The 25,482-nt window shown below is 60.5% G+C and overlaps 2 protein-coding genes across 3 annotated transcripts; both read left to right on the top strand.

Annotated features, from left to right (window-relative positions):
• The first annotated feature begins 540 nt into the window (after positions 1-540).
• Positions 541-7,756, top strand: PES1 (pescadillo ribosomal biogenesis factor 1). The gene is made up of 15 exons (XM_075110026.1): positions 541-649; positions 1,051-1,130; positions 1,389-1,542; positions 1,641-1,750; positions 2,589-2,760; positions 3,019-3,108; positions 4,005-4,121; positions 4,286-4,363; positions 4,792-4,881; positions 5,088-5,218; positions 5,385-5,510; positions 5,676-5,860; positions 5,983-6,119; positions 6,455-6,622; positions 7,114-7,756. Exons 1-15 carry the CDS (start codon positions 626-628, stop codon positions 7,198-7,200), a joined length of 1,749 nt encoding a protein of 582 aa, XP_074966127.1. The 5' UTR covers positions 541-625; the 3' UTR covers positions 7,201-7,756.
• Positions 7,757-12,912: 5,156 nt separating this feature from the next.
• On the top strand, positions 12,913-19,923 carry GAL3ST1 (galactose-3-O-sulfotransferase 1). 2 transcript variants are annotated; one of them, XM_075110028.1, is made up of 3 exons: positions 12,913-12,997; positions 16,126-16,259; positions 17,660-19,923. In XM_075110028.1, exons 2-3 carry the CDS (start codon positions 16,135-16,137, stop codon positions 18,807-18,809), a joined length of 1,275 nt encoding a protein of 424 aa, XP_074966129.1. In that variant the 5' UTR covers positions 12,913-12,997; positions 16,126-16,134; the 3' UTR covers positions 18,810-19,923. The 2 variants fall into 2 exon arrangements, with proteins under 2 accessions (XP_074966129.1, XP_074966130.1); XM_075110029.1 differs by lacking the exon at positions 12,913-12,997 and adding an exon at positions 14,398-14,445.
• Positions 19,924-25,482: the final 5,559 nt, after the last annotated feature.

The raw sequence follows: 25,482 nt of genomic DNA, 5'->3' as shown, positions 1-25,482 counted from the left end.
TCCATCAGTCTCCCAGCTCTTCCCAAGGATATTGTTCTAAAACAAACGATTCCCTGTCTCTCAGCTCCCTTCTCTGGCCGCCACATTCTGGTTTGCAAAGCTCATGCTAGTGCTTAGAACACAATTCTATTTCCTTTGGGATATCGCCATACCTGCCCTACCGGGAGGCATCCCTGTGCTCCCCCCAGGATCCCTGCCCCCACCGCCCGCGCACCCACCACATCCCAGTCTCCCCAGTGCAGAGCCCCCCGGGACCCCCGCCCCCCGGGACCCCCGCCCCCCGGGGCCTCCTGCCATACCCCGCTACATCCCGGCACGCCCCGCGCCGCCCCCCAGTACCCCAGCGTGCCCCGCGCCGCAGGACCCCCACACCACCCCTCCTACTAGGCCGCGCGGGCTGCCCGCGGCGCGCCTGACCGACCCCGGCCCCACCGCCTGTCCGCTCTGCCCGCTCTTCCCACCGTGCCTGTCCTGTCCGCACTGTCTGCTCTGTCCGTCCTGCCTGCCCTGCCCGTGCTGCCCGCTCTTCCCCCCGCGGGCCCCGGAACCCGGGCGCAGGCAGGCCGGGGACAGGCCGGGGCCCTGCGGCGCGGCGGAGCACGCGGACAGCGGCGGCGGCGGGGCCATGGGGGGGCTGGAGAAAAAGAAGGTACCGTGGGGGGGCTCAGGCGCCCCCGACCCCCACCCCTCTCCCCGGCTTCTTCCCAGCCCCCCGCCCGGTGCCCGCCCTCACGCTGCCCGTGCCCTCACCCCCCCACCTCCCCCCCGGTACTCGTGACCCCCCCGTGTCGTGCCCCTCCCCCCGGTACTGGTGTGCCCCGCTCTGTCGGTGCCCGTCCGTGCCGTGACACCCGGTGTCCCGTCTCCGTGCCCTGCTCCTCACTGCCCGTGCCCGGTGGCCCCATTCTGTGTGTGTGTCGCGTCGCCCCCACCCTCACACACACACCCCCCCCAGCCCCCGGCGACTCCGGGGTTGCCCCTCCCAGCCGCGGGGCTCCCCGAGTCCCGTCCCGTCCCCCTCCTAACACCGACACCTCCGTCTCTCCCCAGTACGAGCGGGGATCCGCCACCAACTACATCACCCGCAACAGGGCGCGGAAGAAGCTGCAGCTGAGCCTGCCCGACTTCAGGTGCACCCCGGGACCCCCTGAGCCCCAGCTCCCACCCAGGGGAGCAGCAGGGCATCGAGCCCGTGGAGGGAGGATGGGGGGGCCCTTTGCGTAGGCAGTGCGGTGTTGTGTCCAGCATGTCCCGCGGTCGCTTGCTGCTGAGTTTTGGGGTTCCCCCGAGAGGTGGCACCACTGGAGGGGAAGGGCCCCGGGGTGTTTCGCTTTCAGGGTACACAGGTCCTGCATCCCCCTCCGTCTCACTCTTGTTGCCGTTACCAGGCGCCTCTGCATCCTGAAGGGGATTTACCCCCATGAGCCCAAGCACAAGAAGAAGGTGAACAAAGGCTCCACCGCAGCCAGGACCTTCTACCTCCTCAAGGATATCAAATTTCTCCTTCACGAGCCTATTGTCAACAAGTTCCGGGAGTATAAGGCAATTATCCTGCACGACACCCCTGGGCTGGTGCCCAAGGGGCTGCCTGGGGCTTGTCCTCTCCCCGCAGAGCCCCCAGCCTCTCCCTTTCCCCACAGGTGTTTGTCCGGAAGCTCCGGAAGGCATATGGGAAGAGCGAGTGGAGCACCGTAGACCGGCTGAAGGACAACAAGCCCACCTACAAGCTTGACCACATCGTGAAGGAGCGGTGAGCCACCAGCTGAGGCCAGTGGGGCCATCCTCTTTTGGGAGAGGCTTTCCCTGCAGCCTCTGGGACCTGTGGAGCCTTCGCCATATCCACCCCTCTTTTGGAATCCACCTCCTACAGCAGTTCTGGGCGTTTTGATGGAAACTGGTGTTTCTGGGCTGGGGGAGAGGCTGTAGCACATTGCACACTGGCTGTAGCAAAGCATGAGCAAGCAGAGTGTGCCTGGCCGTCCTAGATGGCTCCAGGATCTCCAGGAAGACACTGAGAGCTCTCCTCCTCTCCCTGAGCAGTGTTTTCCAGGGTCACCGTTGGAGGGCTGGTGGAGGATGGATTATGCCACGGAGCTGGTATATTTGGTGGCAATGACAGAGGAGAGGACCCAGGAGGGAGGGAACCTGCTCTGGCAGGTCTCTTTATCCCAGCGGTGCCTGGGACCTTGCTGTGCTGGTGCAGAGAGGGGAGAGAGAAACGTCCCCAAGAGACACATGCTGCCCCAACAAGCTCTGTGCCGCAGCACAGGCCACAGGCACGCTCATCCTTAGTGGGTCCAGGCTCGGATTTCCCAACACTCAGCCCTTGTAGGTTCCCTAAAGCCTGTTTACACCCACCCTGTAATCAGGGGTGTTGCTGTCCCCGCGCCCAGGGAGCTTTCTGGCTCCCCGGAGAGCCCTGAACACCAGGGAGCTGCTTGGAGATCCCTGTGTGGCCGTGGGCTCCCAAGTGCCCAGGAGGAACACCCCATCCCTGTGGGTCATGAGCTTTGGTGGGACGCACAGGAGACGGTGCGTGAAAGCTGGGTCTGGGTGTAATTTCCCCTTTTCCTCCTGCGTGGGCACAGGTACCCAACCTTCATAGACGCGCTGCGGGACCTGGATGATGCCCTCTCCATGTGCTTCCTCTTCTCTACCTTCCCACGGACAGGCAAGTGCCACGTCCAGACCATCCAGCTCTGCCGGCGCCTGGCTGTGGAGTTCCTCAATTACGTCATCGCGTCCCGCTCCCTGCGCAAGGTGGGCACTGGGGGGAGGGATGGGGCCGAGACCTTCCCTGCCCGGGGAGGGACGACTGTGGAGGCAGGGCGGTGGACTTGTGCCCCAGGAGGGCACAGGGCCAGCTGTGCTGGCAGCTTCAGGTGGGGATGAGTCTTGCTGTGCTGGCTGTGACGCTCCCATGATGAACCTGTTGATGGGGAAAAAGTTAATGAGGATAGGGACAAGGGAGCACCCGTGGCCTTCCTCCCCCTGAGCCCTTGTGCTGTTCCCTGCCAGGTCTTCCTCTCCATCAAGGGCATCTACTACCAGGCCGAGGTGCTGGGGCAGCCCGTCACCTGGATCACCCCTTACACCTTCGCCCATGATGTAAGTACCTGGGAGGAGCACGCCAGTATCCTTGCTGCCTCACTGCTCCCTTCCCTGTGGCCAGGGAAGGGTTGAGGGACCATCCTGTGGCTCTCGTGCCACAGAGGCAGATGGGCCTGTGCCCAGCCTCTGGTGGAGAGCACAAGGTTTGGCTGGGAAGGCATGTGGGGACACAGCCCTCTTCTACCTGCTGAGACAGCTGTACCCATGTCCCCTGTGCCTGGCTGTACCAGTCTCCCCAGTTCCTTATTTCCTCTTGTCAATTATTAAAATGTGCCTTAATCAGCAATTAAAGATTAACCTGCAGGACTGAGGCTGGTGGCACTGAGGGAAGAGTCGAGTTGGACCACACACCCTCTGCCAGGGTGGTTCTGCCACATCCCCTGTGCAGTCCAGGCAGGTGGCAGGGCAAGGGGAGAGCTGTGGGTGCTGCCATGCCAGGACAGCCATGCAGGTGTGCTGCGCCTTGCCAGGATCCCTGGCACACAGGAGTTCACCATCACCCTCTTGTTTCACTCCCAGGCTTTGCACAGTTGGGTTGAGGCTTTCTAGCTTTGTGGCCTTTGGTACATCCCATGCTGAGTCTCGCATCCCCAGCTTACCCCTGCAGCATCTCGGCCGTCCCGTGTCCTTCCCAGCCAGTGCCACTGCTTAATCCCTTGAGTTCTGGCCGTTGTGGGGCTCCACCTGTCTGGGCAGGTCCCTTCACGGAGGGGTGGCAGCAGGGCCCTGGAGATCTCTCCCTGTGCAGGGTCTGGTGGTGGCCATGGATCTCCAGGCCTTGATGTGGCAGAGGCAGGATCATTCTCCCTGTGTGGGTAGGACGGGACCCTGTCCCTGCAGAGGGGACTCTGGTCCTTCGTCCTTGTGTCCTCATCCTTTCTGTGTGCCTGCAGCACCCCACAGACGTGGATTACCGTGTGATGGCCACCTTCACCGAGTTTTACACCACCCTCCTGGGCTTTGTCAACTTTCGCCTCTACCACTCCCTCAACCTGCTCTACCCCCCCAAGGTGAGGCTGCTGTCTGCCCCAGGGCTGTGCCGTGCTGGCCCGAGCCTTGTGGCGCCAGCTGATGTGGGTGGTGGCAAACAAGGGCATGTTGGAGTGGCGGAGGGGGGGATGTGTTTGGGCTCTGGGTTTGGGAGCTGCCTCCCCACCCTTCTGTTTCTCCGCAGATCGATGGCCAGGCTGATGTTGAGCTGAAGCCTGCGGAGGGCAAGGAGTACGCCATGGATTCGGAGAGCTACCTGGAGGTGAGGGATGCTGTCGTCACTGTAGCCTGTGGGAGGACCCTGCATGGCCTTGGTCTCCTGACTGCAGACCCCCTCCTGGTGTGGGGTGCTCAGCGTGCAGGGGGTGAGAGCAGAGCCTGATCCCTGTGTGGCAGAGAGGGCTGGTCCCAAACTCCTGGCCCCCCATGCTGGCCAAGGGAGGAGCTGTGCTTGGCCTTGGGGGCTGCTGCCCTCCCCCGACATGGTGAGGGACCCTCCAGAGCCCCAGTGCTGAGGGCTGCAGTGTGGGACAGTATATGGAGGAGGATGAATGTCTGCCTAGTCCTGGGAGGAGGTTTTTTTGACCTCTTGCTCTGAGAAATCACCTCCTTCCTCTGCAAGGCTGCTGCTTTTCCCATCCCCAAAGCACTGGCTGGGCCTGACGCTCTCTCGATCTTTTCCCACTGCAGAAACTGTCGGCTCTGAGTGCCAGCCTGGCCCGCGTGGTGGCACCAACCCATGAGGATGAGGTGGAGATGGATGAGTTCCCAGTGGAGGGGGTAAGAGCCTGGTGGGGGGAGCTCAGCTCTGGCCTTGGGTGATCCTGTCTGCAGTATGTCTTGTGGCCAGGCACAGGCTGGCAGGGCCTGGTGTGCTGGGAGGGACTGGCAGGAGGATGGGGGCAGCACCTAAGAGCCCTCCTTGTAGAGAGGGGCTTGGCAGGGGCTGCCCGAGGGGAGGAGGCTGAATGCTCTGCTTTGAGCAGGAGACAGCAGAGCAGATGGATGCGAGGAAGAAGGAGCAGGAGGCCCTGGAGAAGCACAAAAAGCTGTTTGAAGGGCTGCGCTTCTTCCTCAACAGGGAGGTGCCTCGAGAGCCACTGGCCTTTGTCATCCGGTATGCAGTGGGGAGGCTGTCCCTCGGTGGCCCTGCTGCCTTGTGCTGGCCTCCAGCCTCTCTGATGGGACTTTTGAGGCCAATCTGCCTGACATCCCACAGGCAAGGTGACCCTCAGGGCCCCTCCTGCCTGCTAGCCTGAATCCTTGGTGGGTTTTGCTGGCAGGTGCTTTGGTGGCCAGGTCTCCTGGGACAAGTCCCTGTGCATTGGTGCCACTTACGACGTTAGCGACCCCTCCATCACCCACCAGATTGTTGACCGGCCTCGGGTGGAGAAGCAGGTTGTTGGCAGGTGGGTGAGGCAGGTGGCCTGTCCCCAGAATGTCCACCTGGGCTAGTGGGTGTCCCTGACCATCCCAGAGCTGCCCCACGCTCGCTCTGCTCTCTTGCAGCCTCATGGGCTCCAGAGTGTGGGGTGGGAGGAAAGAGTCTGACCCCGTGTCCCTCTGCCCTGCAGGTATTACCTGCAGCCTCAGTGGGTCTTCGACTCCATCAACGCCAAGCTGTGCCTCCCTGTGGCTGACTATTTCCCTGGCGTGCTGCTGCCCCCACACCTCTCGCCCTTCGTGACGGAGCAGGAAGGAGACTACGTCCCTCCTGAGAAGCTGAAGCTGCTGGCCTTGCAGAGGGGCGAGAACCCAGGTGATGCGAGGCTTTGAGGTCTGAGGAGGAGAGGAGCCAGGTGGCATTGCTGCCTCGGCAGGGCTGTACCTGCTCCAGGGCCAGAGATTGCTCTCCTGTTGGTAACAGTGGTCTCTCTGTAGATGAAGAGAGTGAAGAAGAGGATGAAGAAGAGGAGGAAGAGGAGGACGACGATAAAGAAGAGGAGGAAGATGAGTCTGAAAAGGAAGAGGAGATGAAATTAAAGAAGATGGAAGAGCAGAAGACTCAGAGCAACAAGGTACAGTTCCTGACAGTGGGCAGGGAGCCTCAGGAGGCTGCAGCTTTGGTGAGCTCTGTCCCTGCTGGGGCTCTGCTCACTGCAGGGTGTCCCAGGCAAGTCCCCGTTCTGGGACCATGGTGGCTGTGCTGCTCCTGTGGCAGCCACCACACTTGTGGGTCCTAGACTTACGTTCAGGAGCTGCAGCTCCCATTCACGCTTGGGATCTGCCGCCTGATCCAGAGGGTGCTGCGGCTTTTCTGTGGCTCCCAGCGAATGGCGTAGAAACGTCTGGCCCTGGGAAAGGGTGGTGGGCTCCTGGCGCCTGGGGTCCTGAGCTCTCCGGCTCCCCGCAGGCGCTTCCTGTGAAGGTGACTGCTGGCAAGCTGCGGCTGGAGGACAAGCAGCGCCTGGAGCAGGAGCAGCAAAGCGAGGAGAAGCGTCTGGCTATCATGATGATGAAGAAAAGGGAGAAGTACCTCTACAAGAAGATCATGTTTGGCAAGAAGCGCAAAGTCCGAGAGGTACAAGCATAGGGCTTCTCTGCGCCAAGGACTCTTGCCTGGATCCTGGCGCTAGCTCTTTCCAAATTAGCTTGCAGCTACAGATTGCTAAAGCTGGGTCTGGGTCTGTCCCCATCTTGGGGGAGAGGGAGCAGCCTCTGCTTCCGATACTGTGCGAGCTCCTTCTGCTCCTCTGTGTACCTGTGCTCCTCAGGGCACTGAGCGAAGGTGGGCAAGGGTGAGGCTCTACAAGCCTTTTCCTCATCATTGCCAGGCTGTGGTCTCTCGACCTAGCCAGGGCAGGGCTCCTCGTGCTTCCTCGGCGATGTGGCTTGTGTTCAGCAAGTGAAGCTGCCCCCCCTCTGTGTACCCCATGCCTAGCCCAGGTGCCAGCAGTAGAGGGGTCCATCTCCCCTGTGCACAGCTGGAGGCTTTGGTGGGACCAAGGGTTGAGCAGCCCTCGGTGTCTGCAGACTGGTCTGACTGTGGGTCTTGGTGGGCTTTCTCTACAGGCGAACAAACTCGCTGCGAAGAGGAAAGCCCACGACACTGCTCTCAAAGAGGAGAAAAAGAAAAGCAAGAAGGCGCGACGGGCATGATGGGGCCCGGGGGGTCCCCGCCGGGGCTGGCTGGCTGGCCGTGCCCTGCAGATACCATCACGCTTGGGTGAAAACCCCCAGCTTTGTTCTTGGGACAGAAATGCTAAACTTAAACATTCTCCATCTGTAAATACACTTCCCGTTGTGCCTTTCCCAGGGGCCTCTCAGCTCCCCTCTGCCGCTGCTGCCTGGCCTGCGGGATTGGTGTCATGAGGACTGTCCGCTTCATGCTGGTACCACATCTGCTTCCCAACCCACAGGGGTGGGGTGAGTCAGGAGGAGGCTGAGGGGAGCTCTGGCCTTTTGCAGGTCCCCCGGGATTGTTTCTTTTGAATTTGTACAGCCCTGGGAGGACGAGCCAAGTCCCTGTGGTGAAGCAGGAGCTCCCCAGGCTCAGCACAAAGAGCCGGGCTTTCCCCCAGCCTTGGTGGAGAGGAGTCCGTGGCAGAGGGGAGCCTGTCCTCTGCTCAGCCCAGAGCTGCCCTCCAGCATCCACGTGGCAGGTCATACTTCTCTTACACTTTTATTTTTCATTAAAGAAGCTGATGCTTCCCCAGTGGCCTGTGTTGTCTGTTCCCTCCTGGCAGTGGTGGGATGGTGTGACTGCGCTGCCCTCAGTGCTCTTGCCTGGTCCTGGGCATGGCAGGGGCAGCACAGATCTGTTCATCCAGGACACGTGTGGGGCTGGAGATGGCGCCTCATCCTGCACCAGGTGTAGGTGTGGCTGTTGGGAGGTGGAGCAGAAGGGACGGAGCCTCATCCTTGCTCCAGGTGCCACAATCTGTGGGCACTGTGGCTGTTACCTTGCCCCTTGTCACCCTCTGCTATGCCTCGTTCCCAGCAGCAGGTTTGGGTAGGGTCTACTTCGTACTGGCTGGGTGCTGAGAGCTGACTCCAAGTCCATTTTGTTCAACCATGGGACCCACAAAGTCCTGCCCCTGGGGAGGAACAGCACCAGTACATGCCAGGGGCCTCCAGGCTGGAAAGCAGCTCAGCAGAAGGACCTGGGGTCCTGGTGGGCACCATGTTGACTGTGAGCCACCAACATGTGCCCTTGGAGCAAAGAGGGCTAATGGTGCTGCATAAGGAGTGTTGGAGGAGGTGGAGGAAGGTGATCCTGGCCCTCAGCACTGCTGAGGCCACTCATGGAGTGCTGTGTATGGTGATGGGCTTCTCGGTGCAAGAGAGGCACAGACACACTGGCACACGTCCAGGGAAGGGCCACCAAGGTGATGCAGGGACTGGAGCATCTCTCCTAGGAAGAAAGGCTGTGAGAGCTGGGACTGGAGAAGACAAGGTTCAGGGGGATCTTATCAATGGGTGTAAATGCCCAAGGGTGTGGTGTGAAGATGAAGCCAGGTTCTTCCCAGTGGTGTCTAATGCCAGGACATGAGGCGATGGGCACAGACTGAAACCTGGGAGGTTCCTGTGAACATCAAGAAATGCTTCTTCACCTTGAAGGTGACCAAGCACCGGCATGAGGTTGCCCAGAGAGGCAGTGGAGTCTCTATCAATGGAGATACCATAACCAGGGCGGTTAGACCAGCTGACCTTCAGAGGTGCCTCCAACTGCACTGGGACACTGTTGGGTTGCTTGCAAAGGGATGAGGCAAAGGTTTTTGGGGTTTGCTATCCCTCTCCTGCCTTCCTTCAGCAAGAGGCTGCGGGGGGGGGGCGACTTTTTGGGTCAGGGAAAGGTTATTTTGGAGCTCTTGGCTGAGATAAAGCAACACATGGGAAACGGGCTGCTGGGGCCAATGCAACCTTGGCATTGGTGGTATTATTCCCCCCCACCTTTCCCCTAAATCCTGGGGTTTCCCCCAAAACAGCCGCCCCGCCCTCCTACTTCCTCTCCTGGGCCTACGTGTGGCCCAGAGGCCTGCTCATGGGCGTCCTCCCAGGGAGAGGAGGAGGGTAATGCTTGGGTTTGTGCAAGATTCATTGCGGCGGGGGGGTTCCCCTTTTCTGGCTTGTTTTGGGGGTTGGGAGGGGTGTGACAAGGTGGGGTGGCTTGCTGTGGTGTTTTGGTGAGTGTGGCCTCATCGGGGTGTGAGGACATCCTTGTCCCCAGCCATGGTGAAGGCTGTGGTATCTCCTGGGGCTTTACAGGGACACCCTTGTCCTCAGGTGCAGTGACTGCTGTGGTATCTCTGGGGAATTTTATGGAGACACCTTCTTCCCAGCTCTGGTGAAAGCTGTGTAATTTTATGGGGTCTTTTATGAGGACACGTGGTCTTCAGCTGTGGTGATGGCTGTGCTGTCTCCTGGGGCCTCTGATGTGGACGCCATGTCCCCAGCCATGGCGAAGGCTTGTCTCATGGGGTTTTTATGGGGACACCCTTGTCCCCAGCTGTGGTGAAGGCTGCATCATCTCGTGGGACTTTTTGGAGGACACCCTCTTTCCCAGCACAGCCAAGGTGAAGGCTGTGCCACCTCATGGCATTCCTGTGGGGACATGGCTGTGGCCCGTGAACCCCACCACGAGCGCTGCCAGCCCTGGGGGGCAGATAACCCCAGCAGCGAGCAAGCAACAGCGCAGATAGGGAACTGTCAATAATGGTCCGCATTTCTTTATCTTTTTCTTTATTTTTTTTCTTCTTTTTCTTTTATCCTTTTTTCTTCTTTCTTCTTTCTTTCTTTCTTTTTTTCTATTTTTCCCTCTTTCCTCCTCTTTTTTCTTTTATTTTTCATTGGAGGTTGGGAGGGTTTTACCCTTCTTTTTCCTTTTTTCTTTCCCCTTGCTTTTTCCCCACTTCCTTGGCTTCATCCCTCAGAAGAGAAGGAGGTTTGATGACTTGGGATCTCCTGGAGCTGCATCCAGAGCTGGGCTTCCACAATGGGGCAGGAGACCACGAGTGGGGCTTCCCAGCACTGGGGGAGCCTCTTGATACCTGCTCCCAGGCACCTGCAGGCACCATGCCGGGGTGGCAGATAAGGAAAGGGCGGTGGGACCAGCAAGCAGAGTCACCGCAAGCAGCAGCCCCACTGCCAGGCTGCCCAGCCAGGTGACCACAAACCAGTTGTGTCACCCCGATGGCCACCGGTTCCCCCTCTTTTGCTTGCACTAATGACAGCTTTGCACATGATAAAGGCGCCTGCGCCGGGCCAACAAGTGTCCGATGGAGTCAAGCCCTGGCCTGGACAGGGTGTGCCACCGCGGTGGTGCTGCCCACCCATCTGAGCAGCTGCTCAGGCTCCTCACCAAATCCCCCGGCATCCCCAGCTCCGGCACGCGCTTCACTGGCAGTCGTGGTTTTCAGCGTGAGTGCTTCGTACGCCCAAATCTGGGGGGGGGGGATTTGCTCTGCCCACTCCCAGGTGGGGGGCAGGGGACAGGGTGTGGGGGTCATCGTGGTGGAGCCCTCCTGGGGATGGTTTACACACCATGGGGTGCAGGAGATGAGACATTGCCGCTCCCCAGCTTGTTCATATCGCATCCTGAGGCCACGAGCATCCTTTCACTGAGCTGCCACATCCCAGCTGCCGCAGTCCTCTCCGGCTGGAAACTCTTCACAGCACCATCCCCCAAAAAAGGGGGAAGCCCAGAATTAAGAGAGGTGCCCTGTGGAGAGGGGGTGGGATGGATCCTTGCGCCTGTGCCGCTGTTTCCAGGGCAAAGCCAAGTAAGAGGATGGAAAGGTGAGCAGCCACAGCAGGCAGCAGAGCTGGGGTGTTAAGTTGGCGTCATGGTTATTTGACACAGTGGCCATTACACATGACGATGGGCCTGGGGGTAGGGGGGAAGAGATGGGCGATAAATCCCGGGCATGACTCCAGCCAGGGCTGGGTGCCACTGGAAATGCATCAGATAAGGGCTTGGGGCGGGGCCGGGCTGCACCCTGCCACATGCAGGTGTTAATGCTGCCTCTAAGTAGGGACAAGTCTTCTGTTCCATCCCAGCAGCAGCCTCTGCCTCCCCAGGGGCAGGTGGAAATGTCCCAGCATTGATTTTTGGGGAGCTTGTCCTTGCTTGTGCTCACTTGCACGCTTGCTTGCTCCTCTCTGTTGCCCAGAGGTGCCTGTTCCTCTCTGCTGCTCATGGCCAGCCGGCACGGGCTCAGGCTTTAATTTTGAGGAACAGGATGGGATCCCTCATCAGGGGCTGGTAAAGCTGGGGGGTGTCTGTCCCAGAAGAGCCGGGGCATGCCAGTGGGGTCAGTGCCTGTCGGGAGGCAGCAGCTACTCATCCCTCTTCTTGCAATGAAGGAGGATATTCTGGCTTTTCTTGTCTCCCCAGTGCCAGCTGGGGCTGCCCAGGGGTTGCACAGGCTAACACTGGGGTGAGAACCGGTCCCACTGAGGCAGGGCAGGATGTGACACCTGCCTGCGATGGCGCAATAGCTGCCTGCCTGGCCAGGGCTTGGCAAGGTGACCCCAAGCCCCGTGGGGACGAGCTCTGAACCCCAAACACCTCCATCATGGATGGAGTCTCGGGTGGGTACCAGGCATGGCTGAGGGGTGCCCTGCAGTTATGCCGCTGGCCGAGCCCCAGGGTGCTGGATGCTGGCACAGCCGCCGCCCGAGCAAGCGCACGGGGCTGTCACCGCCTTTAGCAGCAGAGATCTGGCTTTGAGGGTGGTGGGACGCGCCAGGGCCGGATCTGGGCGCACAATGGACCCTTTTCTGCCCCTTCACGGAGCGATGCACGAGCAGGGTGCCGGCTGGTGCCGAGCCCTCCTGGTGCAGCCAAAGCACCCACTTGCCCCCCTGGGCACAGCCATGCTGTGGCAGGACAGGACCCCGTGCATGGCAGCACCCCTCAGCCCCCATGGGCTGGGTGCCTCTCGATGCCCAAAGTCCCGGCACAACCATGGGACTGGGGAAGGGGGGAGAAGCAGGCGGCAGCGTGGTGGCTCTGCAGTTATCATGCTGAGGGTGGGGGAAACACAAATATTGCTGCCATTAAGGCCATAAAAGCCTTAGATACGGCAGGTGGTGGGGAGGGAGGGCAGGGGAGGCTGGAGGAAGGATGGAGCCAACACAGCGCCGCTGGGATGCCCCAGGGAGCAGGTGAACAGGTCAGAGCTCTGGTTCTGAGCCCCCATCGCAGCACTCCCCACCCCAAGGTGAGCCTCGTGTGTAGGTGACAGCCCACCCATCCCATGGGAGGAGGACGGTGGACGGTGAAAGCTGGACCTGCAGGGGGGAGAGGTGCTGGGTGCCACTGCTGAAGGACAGCCATCGTCACCCGCTCAGCCGGCAGCCACCCCAGCTCCCACCGCCACGGGTACCGGCTTGCAGGGCCAAGCTGGGCGGGGGGCTGGCGGTGGCGTGGCGGTGCAGGGGAGCAGAGGGGCTGGGCGCGGGGCTGGCAGTGACAATGTCCCCGTTGAGGCCGGCGCCGCAGATGGAGACAAATGGCCCCCTTGTTTTCGGTGCTGGCAGGCAGCGCGCAGGCAGCGGCCTGAATGCCGCCTCTGTGCCGCTGGGAGTGGGTGGGGAGACGGGAGGCTCGGGGTGGCAGCGGGCACCCAGGCCTGTCCCGGTTGTCCCGGGGGAGCCGGGCAGTGCCCGGCTGCAGCCCCGTGTCCCTCTCAGCAGCAGCTCTCATTTCTCTCTCTCTTTTTCCCCTTCCCCAGGCCAGCAATTCAGGGCCGGGCCCCCAGCAATGCTGTAAAGACCGCAGCTGGTGGGGAGGCTTTGGAGAAGCCAGCGTTTGAGGGGAACTGCCCAGGACGAGCTTATTCCATGTCGGAGCAGCATCGGCACCCCTGCCCCGTGCCGCCCACTCCCCCGCGCCCCGGCCAGCCCAGGAGAGAAGGACGGCTCGCCAAGAGCAGCTTAAGCAAAGGAAAAGGTGATGCTTAGGGGGCAGCAGGGTGCTTGGGGGGCAGCTTTATGGGGCAGGGTGCCAGGGGGCATGTGGGGAGGGGTGTCTGCACCCACGGGGGATGTGCAAGGGGCACGGAGAGATAGGAAGGACTATGCCTGCGTGAAACCGGGCACATGTTAAAAAGAGCATGCCCGTGGGCTGACAAGGGCGGGAGGAGCGAGCGAGCGAGCGGTGGATGTGCCTTGTGTATGGCAGCTATAGGGGTTTGGCCATAAAGGAAATAGCTCCTATAGGGAAAACCCAAAAGTGGGCTCAGGGATATTCCCAGGGACCAGGGGAGCTGCTGGGGCATGGGGATGTTGCTGCAGAGCCCCGTGACCCCAGCCATCCCAGGGGGTGACCCGTGGGGAAATGGCTGGCACATCCACGTCCTCCGGCTGAGAATTTCAACGGGCTGGCTGAGAGCTGGCGCCGTGGCTGCCCCGCACTAATGGGAGCCCCAGGAAAAACACCTTGGTCGCTGCGTTTCTCTTGGTGAGCGATTAATAATTAAGCCACTCATTTAAGGCAAAGTCAATAGAGTAACTGGGTTGGGAACTGTTTGCCAGAACCAGCCGAGGGGAGCCAGCCTGGGTGGAGTGAGGCATCTTCTTGCCATCCCGACACGTGGGGCTGGGGTGCTACTCTGCCCCAGGGGGGCGGTGGGGTCCCCCGACGGGCTGGCAGCTGAGAGGTGGTTAATGGCACCGGCTCGCTCGGTTTGGTGGGCTCAGTGCCAGCACCGTCAGCGCTGTGCCCCATGGCATGGCAGCAAGGACAGCCTGTGAGGCGGTGGGTTGCAGCTTCACTCCCAGCCAGCAGCACCCGGGCAGGCAGGTGTCCCCTCTGGTGCTGCCTGGCTCTCACCAGCGGCTTTTCCAGGTGGTGCCAATGCCGGCACTGCAGATGGTGACCGTGGCGTGATCACGGCCACAGTGTAAGACTAAACCCTGGCCATTCCCAGGCATGCAAAACCCTCTTGACTTCACACCCATGCAGCAATTTTGGGGTAGGGTCAGAGCTCCCACTCCCTGGCCCGTGGTTCCACCGTTCACCCTGTATCCTTGCCATTCCTGCCATGCTTGCCAGCAGCTCAGAAAACCGACTGGGAAGAGGCTGGATGTGGCCAGCACTGCTTCAGGGCCCAGGGGGGAGCACTTGGGTGAGCTTGGGTGGGCTTGCAGGGTGCCACCAGGTGCCCCCACCCCATCGGCATTCCCCGGCTGCCACGCTGGGTGCCAGGATGAGCTGTGTCCCGCGCCTGGCTGCAGCCCTGGGCTCCGGTTGCATTTTCCATTCATTATTCATCGAGCTGGAAATCTCAGCGGCAGGAGATGACTGAGGGGGGGGAAGGGGGGGGCGGAGAGAGGGGGAGGCAAGCAGGAGCAGCCAGCCGAGCTCACAGTGCCCTGGGCACCCTTCGCACCAGCCAGGTAACCTTTCTGCTTGGGGTTTAGCTTAGAAATTCCAGGGGGTCTTTGCTACGTGGGGTCTAAAATGAATCTGGGATGAGAATTAGTTTCTCTGAATCATCTGCTGGAGCTAGGAGGCTCTAAGGGGACGATGCCATGGCAGGCAGCAGGGGGGCTGGTGTTTTATTTGTTGGGGGTGTTATTCTGCAGGCAGCTGGAAGCTTGGCCAGCCTGGTCCAAAGGTGTTAGGCAAATGATGCCTGGGAGCCAGAAAGGTGCCGGCGCAGCCGGAGCGAGCAGGAGCTCAGGGAGGCGATGCTGCTCCCGCAGCCACTAAATGGGGGTGCAAGGCTAGAGGGGTTGCACAGGGCTTTGCACTCCACCTTGTGGGATGCTCCTGGCTGCAGCAGGTGCTGCGGTCACGGGTGACTCGTCCCCTTGTCCTGCCAGAGAGGACAGCCCTGCTGCAATGCAGTCGCTGGCGTGATGGAGCTGCCGGTGCTCCCCGCATCCCAGGCCTGCAGCGAGCGGCAGAGGTGCGCCGCTGGGCAGGTGCTGCCGGGGGACGGGGGCTGTCGGGGAGAGCAGCACCGGGGAGGGGGCAGCCTGGGCGAGCTGCGGGGCTGGGCACAGGAACGGGGCTGCCTGCAGGGCCTGTGTGCTTGCCTGTGCATGTGTGCACACGCGAGCATACATAGATGTGCGAGTATGTCTGTGTCCTTGTGCATCCATGGGCATATGTGTCTGTGTCCCTGTGTGTCCGTGAGCACGCATAGATGCATGTGCGCTCTTGTGTGCAGGCATGAGTATCTGTGTCCTTGGGGGTGGGTTCATGAGTGCATACGTGTGTCTGTGTGTGTCCCCGTGCACGCATGAACATGCACAGATGTGTGTCTGTCTCCCGGTGTGTGTGCGCACCTGCACAGATGTGCATGGATGCGCGTGTCCGTATGCGTACATGCCCATGCATGTGTGCATGGATCTTTGTGGGGTGGGGGGTGTCATCCTGTCCCAGACCCCCATGCCTGGCAGGTCTGTGTTTCCCCGGCCTCCACTCTGAGCCACACAAAGGTGCAGGTGCCGTGGCCAGATGGGAGCCATGAGCCCCCTTGCAGCCACTGCTGCTGGAGGAACCAGGAGACACGGGCAAGGCTGCTCTGAGCAGACATCATGGCATCTCATACAGCGCGAGCTGCCAGAGCTCCTGATCCAGCCCGGAGATTTTCTTGGGAAAAGGGATCCCAACCAGTCTTGGAAAGCTGCTGCCTGTGTCAGTGATTTTTCAGTGCTGGGGGAGCTGCTGGTGTGGCCCAGCAGAGGATGTTCGTTCCGCGGCTGGGCTGCCCCATAGCACAGCTCCTTTCTCCCCCTCATTTCCAGGCCCGCAGCCTCTCTGCTTTTGCATCGGGCCAGGGAGTTTCTTTGGGTTTTCTCAAGGTAGGCAAAGGGTGCACAGGGTGGGCAGAGCCACTGCTCTTTGGCCATAAATCCACTGTGCTCACGGGCAGAGACACACCTGGCACTGACTCATCTCTCTTCTGGCAGTGCCAGTACCAAAAAGCCTGGTGAGGTGCTTCCCAGGACTTTCCATGTCTGTGAGGTGCCCCCATACCTTGTTTGCTGTGATTTGAATCACATGGTCCCCCCGGTTCCTGCTTCCCTCTCCTCTGGTGCTAACAGCTCTCCTCTCTGCCGCTGCAGGTGACCACGATGCTGCACCATGGGAAGAACTGGAAGTCCATGTGCAAGGGGCTTGTCCTGGGGACCCTCCTGACCAGCTTCATGCTGCTGCTCTACTCCTACGCTGTCCCCCCGTTGCAAGTCAGCATGACAGAGTGAGTGTGTGGTGCCCATGTCCCCCACTGGCTGCTCGGCCACTGTGTTTCAAACTGGGCTCCCCCAGCCGGAGACAGTCCCAGGGATTTCCAGGCTTTGGTGGCTTCACACTGACATGTCCCCTTCCTACCGCCTCCTGTCCCATGTGGGGGGGGGGGGGGCGGGAGTGAACTCCAGCTCCCCTGGGGGCTGGGGATGCTCACCCCAGGGGGACCCACTGCAAAATAGCAGCCAGCACACAGCTCCTGGGCAATGGAGGAAACAGGCAGGTGCAGGAGACGCCCTGCCCGCTGCAGCTTCTTGTCCCCTGGGAGAAAGAAAAGCACCATGGGAGATGTTCCCTGGCAGCCAGGAGCAGCGGGCAGTGCCAAGGTAGTTATTCAGGCACTTTTTATCAAATCTTGTCCTTCAAGAGCAACCAGAGCACTGACACATGTAAACTCTCACCCCCAGAGATGGGCAAGGGTAGGTCGAAAGCTCTTAGCTGCCCATCATGGGGAAAACCGGTGTTCAGTAAGGCCATCCCTGCCAGCATTAATCTTATCTCTAGGCTTATCAGAGATATCCACCTGCAGGTGTCTCATAAATTATGTGCTGACCTGCGCTCCCCCGTGCTGCCAGATGGGAGCGTTACCCATGATCAGCTTTGCAACTTCATTAACGGTGTCTAAAGTCACTTGACATTGTGGTCTGTTCCCTGCTCCAGGCATCTCAAATAACACACAAGTTGTTCTCAGTGCTGCCTGAGGGCGCATGAGTTCATCTGCAGGGCCATAAGCTAGAATTATTTCCCTTTTTGCTCGGGTGCTGGATCCTCCATGACTCATAGAAGGGGTTGAGATCCTCCAGACCTCTCATGGACATTATCAGCTCCTGTCTGTGGAGTTATGGCCATGGAGAGCTCATCTCAACACATGTCTCAACAGCACCTGCACGAGAGCCACCATAGCCACGCCTGTGGGGAGGGATGGGGACCCCCGGCTCAGGCTACACCAATGCCAGTGGGGGCTGACCACCATGAAGACCCCTGTAGCAGCATGTTCTTTGCACCTGGGATTGTCCAGGGGGTGAATGAGCTTGGTTTGGTGTTTTGGCAGTGCACCTGATGCTGGGGGGCTTATAGGGGCAGCAGGCTCTGCCCTGCTTGCCCAGGGGCTCCTGCCAGCTGGGTGGTCCAGTCCCACTGGGCACGTGGCTGGGTGCAAAGGGGGCTCTGCCTGAAGCTGGGCTTGTCTCCAACAGGCAGTCTGGGGGGTGCAGGGGGTGAACACCCATCCCCAGGTCCAGCACCTGTCCCCAGCTCCAGCTCCTGCATGAAGGAAAATGGCCAGGCCTCGTGGTGGCTGGGCCACGTTAGGCAAGCTGCCTTCCCCATGGTGTCCTGTCTTCTCCCCACCAGGGTCCCTGTCCCCTCCTCCTGCTCCTCCTACCCAGCCCCTGGCAAGGCACCAGCAGCAGCCAACAGCACAGGCAGCCCCTCGGGACGAAGCTGCCTGCCCAAGCTGAACATCATGTTCATGAAGACACACAAGACAGCCAGCAGCACCATCCTCAACATCCTTTTCCGCTTCGGGGAGAAGCATCGTTTGAAATTCGCCTTCCCCAATGGCCGCAACGACTTCTACTACCCCTCCTTCTTTGAGCGCAGCCAGGTGCAGCACTACCAGCCAGGCGCATGCTTCAACATCATCTGCAACCACATGCGCTTCCACTACGAGGAGGTGCGCAGGCTCCTGCCAGCGGACACCACCTTCATGACGGTGCTGCGGGACCCTGCCTACCTCTTTGAGTCCTCTTTCCACTACTTTGGGCGCGTCATCCCCCTCACTTGGAAGTTGACGGGGGAGGACAAGCTGGCGGAGTTCCTCCGGGACCCCTGGCGCTACTACGACCCCAATGGGTTCAATGCTCACTACCTCCAAAACCTCCTCTTCTTTGACTTGGGCTACGACAACAACATGAATGCCGACAGCCCGCTGGTGGAGGAGCACATCCAGGAGATAGATCGCCGTTTTCACCTCGTCATGTTGCTCGAGTACTTTGACGAGTCCCTGGTGCTGCTGAAGGACTTGCTGTGCTGGCAGCTGGAGGATGTCCTCTACTTCAAGCTCAATGCCCGGAAGGGCTCCACTGTCTCCCGTCTGACACCTGAGCTCTATGAGAAGGCCACCTCCTGGAACCTCATTGACGCTAAGCTCTACCGCTATTTTAATGCCACCTTCTGGCGTAAGGTGGAGGCCTATGGGAGGGAGCGGATGGCCAAGGATGTGGCTGAGCTGCAGCAGGAGAATGAGAAGATGAAGAGCATCTGCATCGATGGGGGACACCCCGTGGATGCCAGTGCCATCCAAGAGTCCTCCATGCAACCCTGGCAGCCGCTGGGGGAGAAGTCCATCCTGGGCTACAACTTGAAGAAGAAGATCAACAAGAAGCACCAGAAGCTGTGCCGCAAGATGCTGACGCCCGAAATCCAGTACCTGACTGACCTGGGGGTCAATCTCTGGATCACCAAGCTGTGGAGCCGCGTGCGGGACTTCTTGAAGTGGTAGGGGATGGCAGGCACGCCGCTCCCCCCAGGGACAAACCAGGTGCTTTCCTCTTTCTTACTCATGGTGTCTTTTGGTTGGACATGAGCAGAACCAGCTGGAGGCTCCAGCACCCGGGAATGCCAAGAAGGACCCTTCCTGTCAAGCCTCAACTTGGGCAGGAGCCTGCGGGGAGGATGCTGTCACCCACCAGGAGGGAGATGCCTGCCTCTGAGAGGTCATGGATTGAGGGTTTGGGGAGGGGGGCATTCCAGCAGGATCCACTCCTTCCTTCCCTGCGGAAAGGCCGGAGGAGGTATTTGTGAAGGATATGGCTTCATCATTGTGAGAGCAGGATATCCATCACCACATCGCCAGAGGCACGCAGTGGGTCGGGCAGTGTGGGGAGGGACATGCCCAGCCAGTGGTGGCAGGGGGTTCTCCTTGCCCAGGGTGGGCAGAGCTGCTGGCAGGGAACCTGAACCCCAAGGGCCTCCTCAAATCACCCCATTCCCCTCAAGCCCTGGTTTTGGGGCCTGCTGTACCACTCCACTAGGTCCCAGACCATGGGTGTCATGAACACAGCATGTTCTCAGCCTTCCATCAATCCATGTCAGGCCATGACCAGGAGCCAGTCAAAAGGTGCAGCAGCAGCCACGTTTGGGTTTGGAGAATGGAAAAACCACCCTGAAAGCACCAGCATTTATCAACAGGCTTGTGATCCCTGTGGGCAAAGGGTGTCTGTGCAGCAGGTCCCCTCCCAGTCCCCCGCTGTCCTGGTTAGAGGGCCCCGTGGCCCTGGTCCCTTCAGGGGACATCCCGGGAGGCCCACGGGGTCTGGTGAGAACTGGTGTGGGGAGCAGGGTCCAGCGGCCGCCATCCCAGTGATGCCATCCCATGGGCATGGGGGGCATGCCGAGGATGGGGTCTGTCCCCACCCCATGGGGGGAAGAGCCTTCAGGCGTCCCGGCCGGGCTGGATGACACCGGCAATGCCACGTCCTGCCACGAGTGGCCCTGGCCGGGCATGAAGGTGGCACTCGTAGCTGAGCCTCCCCCATGGCAAAGGGACCCCCGGCAGCCCCCCAGCCCATGTTCTGCTCCCTTTGTAAAGACCAGAAATAAAAAAGCAACTATACTTTTGTAAGATAATTGTATATTTGGCAGTTTTTTATATAAGGATGGCCCAGCTGGTCTCCATCCATCTCTTCTTCTCTGGTGGGGTGGGGACCTTCCCACGCTGATGCCCTGCAGCAGGACGCTCTGCCAGTCCCCGCTCCCCTGGGAGCTAGATCTTGCTCTGCCCAGGGAGGTGGCCCAGCAGCCCCTCAGGGTACCAGCTCTGCTCTCCCCATCCGTCCTGCGGGCGGGGAGCCCCATGTCCCCAGGGCACCACTGAGGAAAAAGTCACCCAGTGCAAGGCGGGGGCCTGGATCTGTCCCCACTGTCCCGGCAGAGCCACCCACACTGCCAGCTGCTGGCATGGGACTCCCACGGTGTGCAGATGCCACCAGGAAGGACTGCTGGTTTTGCCGGGACACCGGACCCATGGGACAGTCATCACAGGTGACACAACACCCTCCTGCCACCAGGTCCCAGCTCAGCTTCTGGCGGGTGCACCCCATTTTCAAGGGTGGCCCCAATACTTGCATCAGGGCTTCTCCAGCCAAAACAGTAGAGCTACCACTGGGGCCACCAATGCAAATGTTCATGATGCTGCCCATGGACACTGGGACAGATGCTGGGGACACAGAGCTTGGGGCACCTCCCTGAGGTCCACAGATGTCTCCCATGACATGCTGAGGTCCTTGCAGGTGCCAGGTCCCACCCCAGTCACCAGTTCCGTCTGCAGATGTGGGCATGAAAAAGCCCCTTCTGAGGCAGGGGGTCAGCTGCACTGCCCACCCAGGATGACGTCTCCATGGGGACACGTTCCATGTCCCTCTGCACCCAGACCACCATGTCAACCCCTGCAGAGGGGGCTGCGGTGGGGTTTTGGGCCATCTGAGACAGGCAGAAGCCATGGAGATGTGTGCTTCACCATGTCTCTGTCCTGGCCGTGACCACACTGGTGCGTGTGGCCGGGCTGCCTGTGCCCCCAGGCCTGCCTGTCCTGGAGGGCAGCTGGCAGCGAGCCCCAGGGTGGGGATCAGCAGCTCTGTGCTTGTCTGGGGCCAAGGGGTGGAAGGAAAGTCCTTCTGCTGAAGCCCCCACATCCCAGCACCCATCAGCTTCCTCCTACGGGCTTTTGTTCTCAATAAATGGGACCAAGCTGGGACCATTGGTCCAGGATTGTGTGGTGGGACTGGGCTAGGGCTGCAAGCAGGACCATAATGGGATGAGGATGGTGCTCTGGGGGCCAGGACTCTGTAGTGGGACCAGGATTGTGCATGGTGCCCTGGGGACATGGGGCTCCCTACTTGCAGGATTGATGGGGAGAGCAGAGCCAGGACCCCAAGAGGCTGCGAGGGCATCTCCCTGATCGTACATGGGACTGAGTGGTGGAATCAGAACTGTGTGGTGGGACTAGGAACATGTGGAGAACTGAGACAGGGACCATGATGGGATCAGGACCATGTGGTGGGACCAATACCATGAGGTGGGACCAGGAGCATCCATGGGACCAAGACTGAGTGGTGAGACCAGACCATGAGGTGCAACTGGGGCCAGGGCAAAGTGATTGGACCAGGACTGCATGCAGGACGAAAACTATATGGTGGGACCAGCACCATGCATGGGACCAGGAGTAAGTCTGGGGACTTGGTCTGGGGCCATGCAGCAGGACCTTCACGTTGTTCAGGACCAGGACTCCGTGCAGGACCAGCCTGAGTGGCGGGACTGGGACTGAGCGACAGGACCGGGACAGCGTGTAGGACAAGTCCCACACGTGGGGCTGCTGATTGACTGCAGAGAAAATCGAGCAAATCCCCCAAACCCAGCAGCACCAGCTGGGGCTCATTGGCATCAGCCCTGGGCTTTAAAGGCCCACAGGTGCTGAGGCTGTGGCTGTTGTTCACTGGGGAATGGGGCTGTGCTGCTGGGTGCTGGTGTGTGGGGCTGTGCTGGGGGTGGCAGGTGAGTGGGCCTGAGACCCCCTGGCTGCTCTCCTTGGTCTTCCCACTGGCTCTGCTGGGGGAGTTGGGTGGTGGCATCCATGTCTGGGTGCAGGAGAGTGGTGGGTGCCCCTTGGTTTTGCCCAGTGCTGGCTCTTGGTGGTGCAGGTCCTCTTGGTGGAGAGGAGCCTTCCTAAAAATGACCCTGGGGATGTGGGGTTGGAGCAAGGGGGCTTGCTGGGAGCTCCCTGTGCACCTAGGTCCCAGTAGGTCTATAAGGGCCTGGTTTGGGTGGGGGGGACTAGAGCCACTGGTGGGTTCTGTGGCTGCCAACCATGGTCTCCCATTCTGTGTGTGGCTCCTGGTCCCTCCCCAGCCTTGGCTTGGGTTCTGGTGCTGGGGATGCTTAACCTTGCATTTTGGGAGGGTGTGGAGCACCCTCTCCTCCAGCACTCACCTCTGCAGTGACTGCAGTGGTCCTGTGCCAGAGCCTGGCCACCAAGACCCAGGGAGGTGCTGACTGGGGGAGCTGGGGTTGGGGGAAGCACCCTGATGTGCTCAAACCCAGCTGAGCTCCCAGGTGCTCTCCCCTCCACGCATGGCACCACCTGCCCTCCACAAGTGCTGGGGACATGTGAAGACCTGGGTATCCTTGCTGTGCCTGGGGCGTGCTGCTGCATGCTCACCCCTGCTGGCTAAACCTTCCCCTTGCTGCAGGGACCACCACAGCTCCAGCAGTTTCGGCATCATCTGGCCACACAGTGGTGGCTTCATTGGTGTCTTCAGGCATGAGGACAAGGGCTGCAGCCCCAGTACTTGCTGCTGCCACTGTGCCTGGTGGGGCTCATGCTCACACCCGCTCCAAGGACCCCATGATGAACTTCACCTTAAGGCTCCTGGATGGTGAGTGCTCTGGGTCTTGTGTTGGGTGCCAACTTCACGGGGTGAGACCACAGGATAGGTCCAGCCAAGACCCCTGGGGCTTGACCATTAGCACCCAGTGCTTTCTCCTGAGTGGGTCCTAGTGCTGAGGTCACCAGGAGAAGGTGGTCATCCATCCCAGTCTTGTGCAGTGTGTAGGGCTTTGAATGATGGTGCTTTGAGATGTTCCCCAGCTGGTGATTGACTCTATGATCAGCTTTTTTGGGGGTCAGCTGCCCCTTGTCAGTCTGATGGGTGACATGGTCCCTCTAGGCTCTGTGGAGGGGACCAGGAAGGTGCTGTAGCTCTGGAGAGCAGGCAGGGAAGCCAGACCAGGGTGACAAAACCAGGACAACTCTTGGCTTCCAGGGATAGGGGATTGGCTTTAAAACTGGGAAGCTGCAGGCAGGTGCCTGCCTCACAGGGGTGCAGGCAAAGACACCTATGGGTGGTGGTCCAGGATGTGTCTGACGTTCCTATCTGGTGGGACAGGCTCAGGGATGTCACACTGAGCCCATCCTCCCTTCTCCTTCAGGAGACCCCAGTGCCATGAAGAAGCCACTGATGCTCAGCCTCGGCTCTGCCCTCCGCCTGGAGGCCAGGGTTGACTTCAGTCCTGGCATCTCCCTGAAAATCTATGTGGACCAGTGCTACGGGACCAGCTCGGAGCAGCCAGGACACTCCAGGAGGGTCTTCATGGTGGTGAACAGCCGTGGGTCAGTGCTCATGGGGTGGGAGGTACAGACCACTGCTCCAGGCACCCTGAGGTTCTGCAAGATGTCCTGATGGGGGGGGATGCCCAGGGCCTGGAGACAGCCTGCGAATGTCCCTGTAATGCTCTCCTGCCTCAGGTGCCTGCACGGGCAGAAGCTGGGGAGCATGTCTGTCCAGCACCAGAGAGGGGTGTCTGCCCTCCGGTTCACAATCCCAGCCCCCATGCTGAAGGATGAGCATGAGGAAGAGGAGGTGAGGTTGGGGTGATGTCCTTGGTGGTGGGACGGAGGCCCTACTGGGGATGGCCTGGGGCTCCCAAAGCACCATCCTTCCTGGGGTGGTCCCCACCTCATGGGGGTGGGTGGGAGGAGAGCAGGGTCCCTGAGGATGTGCTGGTGGCATGTCCTGCCTGGAGCTGCTGTCTCCGCAGGTCTATGTGCACTGCCTGCTGACAGCATGGGGCCCTACCGGTGCCTGGTGGCATGGTGCCAGGTCCTGCTTCTACAGCCAAGCCACGGCCAGGTAAGCTCAGCCCTGGCACAGGTACCCTAATGATGCTGCAGGACCTGAGCACCCATGGGTGCTTTGGGAGCAGAAGCCACTTCTTCTGGCCTGGGAACAGAAGCCCTAGGCAAGGGGACCCATCTGAGGCACCGACCTACCCCACCATGGTCTGGATGCCACCTCTTCTCCCATGGTAGCCAGGTGGCATGACTAGAGGTCCCAGCTCCCTCTGGGTGCAGATGAATTGGGGAGGTACTTGGTGTCACCTGGGGGACATCTCTGGGGTGGCTGAGGCCTGCAGGGCTGGAGGGACCTGATGGCATGGCACCAGGTGGGTCTTGGGGTGGAGGCTGGGGATCCCCAGACCCCAGCACTGTCCTCTCCTTCCAGCTGGCAAAATGCAGAGGACCCTTCCCAGAGTACCCTGTGCCACTGCTGTGACACCGGCTGTCCCCCTGGTGACACCCTCCCCAGAGAGCTACCAGGTACCAGGGCTGGGCTGTGGTAGCCCCATGTGGCTTTGGGATCTTGGGGGGGTCCTGGGGCTGAGACAGGCTGTATGGGCCATGTCCTCCCACAGGGCTCCTGGGAGAGGGGACACTTCACTGGGAGACAATTGGACCATTGCTAGTGCAGAAGAAGGTGCCATGGTATGAAGGTGAGCAGGCAACCACAAACATCACCCCGTGGCCCCAAAACCACCACCCCAGGTGCTGAAGCAACCTCTGAACCTGTTTTGGTTTTGCTGTCCCCAGCGCCGTGCCACACGATGAAAAGTTTCCTGTTGGCCGGGCTGGCCCTGGTGGGCAGCATCTTGGTGGCAGCTGCCCTGGTGGGGGGTCTGCTGGGGCTGGCCTTGTCTGCCTGGCGCTTGGGCAGGCGCCGGCGGGGACAGCGGCGACCAAGGCGGCAGTGTCCCTTCCAGGCTGAGCTGCAGAGTGTGGTGGCGTCCCTGGTCCCCAGGGAGCCGGAGAAAGGGGGCGTGTCCAGACTACGTGCAGAGATTGGGGTGAGCCACTGACCCCCTTCCTCACCAATGAAGTGTTTTTTCTTTTCTCTAAAGCTTCTCCTGTGGTACTACATGGATGCCACCACAGGCTGGGGGATGTCACAACACCTGGAAGTCCCATCTTCTGGTACCAGGAACTGGGGCTTCCAGGTGTGGTGGTATGGCCCCACCTTGTGGTGCTGGAGCTGGGGGAGCTCCTGGTTGGGGGTGTGATGGGGGTTCCTGGAGGCATTGCTGAAGCTCCCGCAGATGGCGGCACCTCCTTGGGGACAGTCCCCAGAATGTTCCATGAGGCTGGTAGTGGCTATGGAGGGGTTCCAGCCAGGAGCTGGGGGTGCTGGTGGGGGGATTGGGACCACTCTGTGTCTGCAGTGACTGCCCCCCCATCCCAGGGTAGAGATGCCCCAGGGTGCTGAGCCCAGTGTCCCCCCAGGAGGGAATGTGGCAGTGGGTCCCCACCACCACTGCGGTACTGAGGCATCACCTGGCACAGGTGG

This window comes from Phalacrocorax aristotelis, chromosome 15, assembly GCF_949628215.1.
Source record: "Phalacrocorax aristotelis chromosome 15, bGulAri2.1, whole genome shotgun sequence".
NCBI lineage: Eukaryota > Metazoa > Chordata > Aves > Suliformes > Phalacrocoracidae > Phalacrocorax > Phalacrocorax aristotelis.
The sequence above is the reverse complement of the archived record's forward strand: the minus strand, read 5'-3'. Positions and strand labels throughout refer to the sequence as shown.

Bases quoted from the DNA above. Each gene is read 5' to 3' on its own strand.
- PES1 (XM_075110026.1), top strand. From the start codon at position 626: ATGGGGGGGCTGGAGAAAAAGAAG. The intron at 4,364-4,791 runs GTGAGGGATGCT...TTCCCACTGCAG, and splicing joins ATTCGGAGAGCTACCTGGAG to AAACTGTCGGCTCTGAGTGC. The intron at 6,120-6,454 runs GTACAGTTCCTG...GGCTCCCCGCAG, and splicing joins AGAAGACTCAGAGCAACAAG to GCGCTTCCTGTGAAGGTGAC.
- GAL3ST1 (XM_075110028.1), top strand. From the start codon at position 16,135: ATGCTGCACCATGGGAAGAACTGGAAGTCCATGTGCAAGGGGCTTGTC. The intron at 16,260-17,659 runs GTGAGTGTGTGG...TCTCCCCACCAG, and splicing joins TTGCAAGTCAGCATGACAGA to GGTCCCTGTCCCCTCCTCCT.